This window comes from Schistosoma mansoni, chromosome 3 (genome assembly GCF_000237925.1).
Source record: "Schistosoma mansoni strain Puerto Rico chromosome 3, complete genome".
Lineage (NCBI taxonomy): Eukaryota > Metazoa > Platyhelminthes > Trematoda > Strigeidida > Schistosomatidae > Schistosoma > Schistosoma mansoni.
In genome coordinates this window covers 3,784,726-3,791,082 of record NC_031497.1, presented here as the reverse complement: position 1 = coordinate 3,791,082, position 6,357 = coordinate 3,784,726, and the positions used below count along the sequence as shown (strand labels likewise).

The following is a 6,357-nucleotide window of genomic DNA, read 5'->3' as shown; positions in this document are numbered from 1 at the left end:
TTATGTACCAAACTTTGATGATACAAATCTATAGAGCACTGTTTTTGTTACATAAAAATCAAAGTCTGGATATTTAAGGGGAATTACATGGTAACGCTGCAACCAGATCACTGTTGACAAAATTAATTGAAATGAATCCGAAACAAGAAAGAAGACAACAGTCATGTATGTCAGCTGTAGCTGATTGAGGTAATCCATATTAAGCCACCGCTCAAATTAATAGATGTGCAAGTAGAATGTTAAGAACTCCCGAGCCAAAAGGGTAAACTTATTAACATCAACTATTGGTCAGCAATGCTCATGTAAATGTATAATTATCACTTCAGTTCATGAGGTATTAATGGTTGTTAACTAGAAAGAGATCAAGAAACTGAAAATCGAAATTAATGTCAGTATGCAAATCTTTTCTCTGTGCCCTAATCTAAACTCCTCAGTTTTCTCTTCATCTTTATTTGTAGTTGTGTTTACTTTGCTGTTATGGTTTAAAGCCTTATAATTTGAGGCGATTTCTTTCGAGAAAAGGTTAAATGTAGATCAAATTAAAAACCTGTTTTTATAAATTGGGAAAAGGATGATAGCTACGTCAAACAGTTTTTTAAAGCTTAATTATTCATTGATATATTTTTTGGAAGTGTCCAATGTTTATCAACTCAGTTGATCAGTTCATTGTTGCTTAAGACGTTTGGGGCTCACATCAAACATGTTAGCATTAAATTAGTAAAGGAAACTCCAGGTTGTCAACATTTTTTACTAGTCTACACTTACACAACTAATCCCACTAGGTGAAAATTTACTCTTCCTTCTAACAAATAAAATTCAACAGACAACAATTGGTTTTAAGGAAATCACAACGTCTAAGTGTAACTACCTAATCAAAACATTTAGGTAACATGTTAAAAAATAGGGATTCTGTAAATCAAAACAAAGAATCTGGTCATGTTTATCTGTTTCATCTTCAATGTAGACAGTGTAAACAAATGAACCATAAATTACGATTTACACTTTTTCTAGTTGGTGATACTTCATGGCATCATGTTATTAAAGGCACAAATTTATTTCTATCAAGAAAATACGAATATGTTGATCATAAATATATATATATTTTTCACAATGAGATATTTTATAAATCAGACAGAATCTCATTAATATTATCACCAAAATGTTAAAGTCACCATTTTAAGTCCAACCTTAGTAAAATTTCTTTACATTTACACATATCTATTCTCACCAAATAGAAAGTATCATTGATTTCGTTCAATATCATTTGCTGTGAATTTTCATTCCCTATTTTCACTGAATATAATCATATGTTTGAGTAGTGTATATTCTTAGGGGATCTGGTTTCATTCCAATTTACAGTTATAAGGTATAAACATTAATCGATATGATCTGATCTGTAACAATTATATTTAAGTGATAATATCTTTACATATAATCATTTTTCTTAGTCAGTGAAATTACTAACATTTATAAATAATCAGAAGGGGTTTTGTGGAGATTTTAGTAATTTTATAGTTGGATTCGTGGGTCAATTGATGCCAGATCACCGTGGAAAACCTAGAAGCACTGGACAGCTGTTTCGTCCCATTGTGGGACTCCCCAGCAGTGCTCATCCAGGATCCCGCCACATGAGATTCGAACTCAGTACCTATCGGTACTGAGCCGGCATCCAACGGTGTTAATGTCTAACTTCAGCCAATCCACAAAATTGAGCAACCGTTCACCATTATCTTCGATGAGTTACTATCTCACAACAGACCTGGTTGAACTTCACTGGTCGTTGCTTCTCACTAGAACTCCATGAAATACCTCTTGAAGCCAGTCACATTTGGATGTCAGCTCAGTGGTCTAGAGGTTGGATGTTTGCGCGCGAGACCGATAGGTCCGGGGTTCAAATCTCGCTAGGCAGGATCGTGGATGCACACTGCTGAGGAGTCCAACAATAGGACGAAACGGCCGTCCAGTGCCTCCAGGTTTTCCATGGTTGTCTAGCTTCAATTGACTCATGAAATCAACTATAAAATTTATAAATAAGTAAATCTTTTTTCTTACTTTACCAGTAATGAGTTTACTTCTTAATGAATGTTATGTAAATTATTATGGTAATTAAAGAAATAAGAGAAAAAAATCCCCGTTTATTTTATTAACATTCAATTGAATTACAAAACGTCCAACGGTCTAAAGCTCGAAAATAAAAATATAAAAAAAATCTAAATCAGTCGCCTGAAACAATTTAGTTAAACGTATACACAAAGAAAAATATTAAATTAAATAGACTATTATCAAGATATTACCAATGGTTAATTGACTAAACAGAATAACCAAAAATAAATTAACCATAAAAGTAGACATTGAAACTAGGTTAATTGACTGATTTTGAATGACTCATTTTATTCATTAATTTTCTCTTTTAAATGGTAATGCTTTTCTTTTTTTCTCTAGAAGAAAGGACAATACATCTCTGCACGCAAAGTTCAGGCTTGAGTTCATGGATTGCCTATGCCTCAGCAGTGCATAAAATATTAATTCGCCCCCCCTTTTCGATCCGGTTCCTTTGATTCTATAGATTACTTTAAAAGAGGAACTACTTCATCTTTGACAGACCCTCATCCAAAACGGTTATCCACCTAGGTTCGTCGATAGCAACTTGACACCTAGACTTCATCAGGAAAATGCTCTGACAGTACAGAAAAAAAACTTTGTTTATGAATATGGAATCCAAAGGAGACACGCCTGCTGAAATCCTGAATGAACGGATTTCAAAATCGTTGGATAAATTTTTCTACACAGCTAGTCTTTGAATCGTTTTCTCCAGCCGGCCTACCATTCTGGGGTATGTTAAGGATAAACTTTCGCTTTGGGCCACATCAATGTGTATCTATAAATTTACTCGCTCATGTGGGGCACGTTACATAGGCCGCACAAAGCGATCACTCTTCAAACGCATCTCGGAACACTATCCGGCTTGGCTCCTAAAAGGAGGAAGTAAAAAGACAACTAGTTCGATACAAGAGCATTTAATTAACTGTGGACACGCCTCTCCAAAAGACTCCTTTTAAAGACAATAAATCTGTTTAAGCATATATATATATATATATATATATATATATATATATGTATATAATGAGATCTAAGACCGATCTTCCATTATATGTTGTCTTGAAGTGTGAAGATTCGATAAATGAATAGAACTGTCGTTTTTTTGCAGTTAGTTTATTCATTTCATTGGGTGGAACAACAAAACAATGGTCGAAGAATCTTTGATTTTGTTTCACTTTCTTCTTGTTCATTTTCATGGTTATTGTTGATTGAATTCAGTTGTTTTTTATTTTGTCAAAAAACCACCAATATTATTTAATTATTCATTTTTCTCTGCCTTGAAAGAATTCCAACAAATTTAGACTTATTCTGAGCTAACAACATTATCTAGGTTCAAGATTAAGTGAAGTCTACTAAAGTTAGGCACATGAGTTTAGCTTGTTCTTATGCTACTGCCCAGGACAGAGCTGGATGAAGAATTCCGGTGGACGGCCTATGCTCCTCCATAAGGGGTAACAGGAGTAAGTAAACAAGTTATTCTAATGTAACTTAGATTTATTTCCGTAATTCTTCGCAAGTTTTTAATGGTTATTCGTCTTTGCTTGTAGTTCACAATAAAACTAATCGAGTTAATCTGTACGAATCCCTCCACTATGTAAATACTTTGTCATTCATATAATTATGGAGTCTCAGACTGAGACAAAATTGATGTCCAGTGATATATAATTTCGCCGTATTTGTACGTAATATCAATTCATGAATAAAAACGAGTTTATTTTTCGATCAGCACAATTCTAACGAGAACGGTTACTGAATAAAAATTCATATTAACTTTAGTTTTTAATGAGTCCATATGAATTTAAGTAAAATATGCTCAAGACCTCTCTTAGTTCTTTATATTTGAAATTATTTAACAGAAGATACTAGATCTAGGTGTTTGTTGGCATCTATCAGAAAAATGTCAGTGAAATGTTTGGGAAGAAGAACTTATTTCGTACATAGACGGTGTTAGATATGATACTTTTGTTCCAATGTTGATGATAAAAGACTGATCAATCGATTGCGCTTGCAGACTCTCAAAGATTAAAATAAACCCCAGAAATATTCAAATCAGTGGCATGCATAAAACGTATCTGATGGTTTACCAACCAAGCTAAAAAAAACCTGACTTATGACCAATTTTCAATTTAACTTTGACCAAAGATTGCTATAGCATATTGTCATGTGATTAAGGGTTACACCACTAATCACACTTTACGACATCAATTGAATAGTCATATACCCTTGTCTCGCACCAAATCATGATGAATTAAGTAGGCTAAGCGTACGATCAGTTATTAATTAGAATGGGTTTTGGTTGCTAGAATAAGATTATATTTAAACAAAAATCAAGGTCATAACAGTTCTCACACCGGAATCGAGAATACATTTGCATTTTTGGTCCGGTCAGTAAGTAATCGAGGCTTAGGATAAGCTGTTACAATCCAAATGAAAAAAAAACTAAACCAATGAAATTTCTTTCCGTTTTCAATCATAATTTTTCTAATGTTACATGAAATTTATGCTCAGTTGAGATAGCAACATTAAAAACCACAGAAAATGGATTTTTTTATCCCAGTCGATATAAAATTTTAATGTAATTTAAAGGTAAAAGTATCTTTTTTTAATTTACTTCAAAATGGACTTATTTTTCCTGAAAGTAAGTTCCGTTAAGCTTTAGTCAAATGAAATCTATACATTAGGAAATCAAAATCTTGTTTACTTTTATATTTTAGCTATGTTCTAAATGCATAAATTGTATGAACAAATTTGAATAAACTCTCTCAACTAAATTAATATGTTCAGTGGTTTTCAGAAAATTTATTCCACCTGGTATTTTCTAGGTAATTAGAATCAAGTTACCTATAAAATAATAATCGCTTAAAAAATGATTTTGATTAGACAAACTCTAAAAACTAGGAAGTGCTGGACAGCTGCTTCATTTTAGCATAAAACTTTTTAGTAGTTCACACCCACAAACCGGATAAGGATTGAACTTAGGACTTGTAGGTCCCTAGACGAGCACTTAACCTTAAAACCACTGATTCATTACTAAGTGGTTTAAGTATCCAACTTGTGATATGAAAATATTAATTTTTTTAGTTCATTATTGACACAACTGTAAATTTCAGTAATAACATAAGCAATGTCTTCAATTTAAAACTGTTTAATAATGACACGAGAGAAATAAACATATTGTAAAGCAATCAACTATTTACTTTAGATTCTGCATTAAAATATTAGTTTAAAAACGAGCAATAAAGTAATGTAGTCAATTAAATATGGGGCGGAAACTTGGAGAACTACAAAAGCCATCATCCTGAAAATACAAGTGTTTATTAACAGTTGTCTACGCAAAATGCTTCGGATCCGTTGGCCAGACATTATCAGCAACAACCTTCTGTGTGAGAGAACAAACCAGATCTCAGCGGAGGAAGAAATCAAGAAGAAGCGATGGAATGGGATAGGACACACATTGAGGAAATCACTCAACTGCGTCACAAGGCAAGCCCTCACATGAAATCCTGAAGGCCGAAGGAAAAGACTAAGACCAAAAAACACATTACGCCAAGAAATGGAGACAGACATGAACAAAAATTGGATAGAACTAGAAAGGAATGCCCAGGACAGAGTGGGTCGGCGAATGCCGGTCGGTTCCATTGGAGGCAACGGGTGCAAGTAATAAATAATAAAGTAATCTTGACTAAACAGAATAATGGTTTACTTATGTTATTTAATGATGAATGAATAAAATAACCAATCACTGTTATAGGCTGATAATAATTTAACCAAACTCTACATATTTTAAACAGATGAAATATTCTCAATTAGAAATAAATAAAATAGATAAAGTAATTATTGGTTTAAGTGGTGGAATATTGGATATTTTGTTGAATTTTCAATGGGATTCTATACTTTTTACAACTCAGTCATTGGATTAATAAGAGATAATTATTCATTGCTAATCAATTTTTAAACTTTGTTATTAAGTTAGACATTGAGAAAACTTTTAAACAGAAACAATTATGCACTATGTCAAACTTCTATGAAGTAATTGCTTCACTCATCAAGTCAATATTTATTTTCCTCAGTGAGTTGATATCTCCCAACAGACTTGGTTGAACTCCACTGGTTACCGCTTCTCACTAGAACTCCAGGAAATACCTCATGGAGCCAGTCACTAGTGAGCTTATGATCATTATCAGAAGGGGTTTTCATGGAGATTTTGGTAAATTTATATAGTTGAAATCATGAGTCAATTAAAGCTAGACCACCATG

General features: G+C 33.0%; 1 protein-coding gene across 1 annotated transcript; it reads right to left on the bottom strand.

Moving 5' to 3' along the window:
* Positions 1–198, bottom strand: Smp_201990 (uncharacterized protein; the record flags this gene model as incomplete). Its single annotated transcript, XM_018798937.1, has 1 exon — positions 1–198. One exon carries the CDS (start codon positions 196–198, stop codon positions 1–3), a length of 198 nt encoding a protein of 65 aa, XP_018650776.1.
* Between the last annotated feature and the right edge of the window lie 6,159 nt (positions 199–6,357).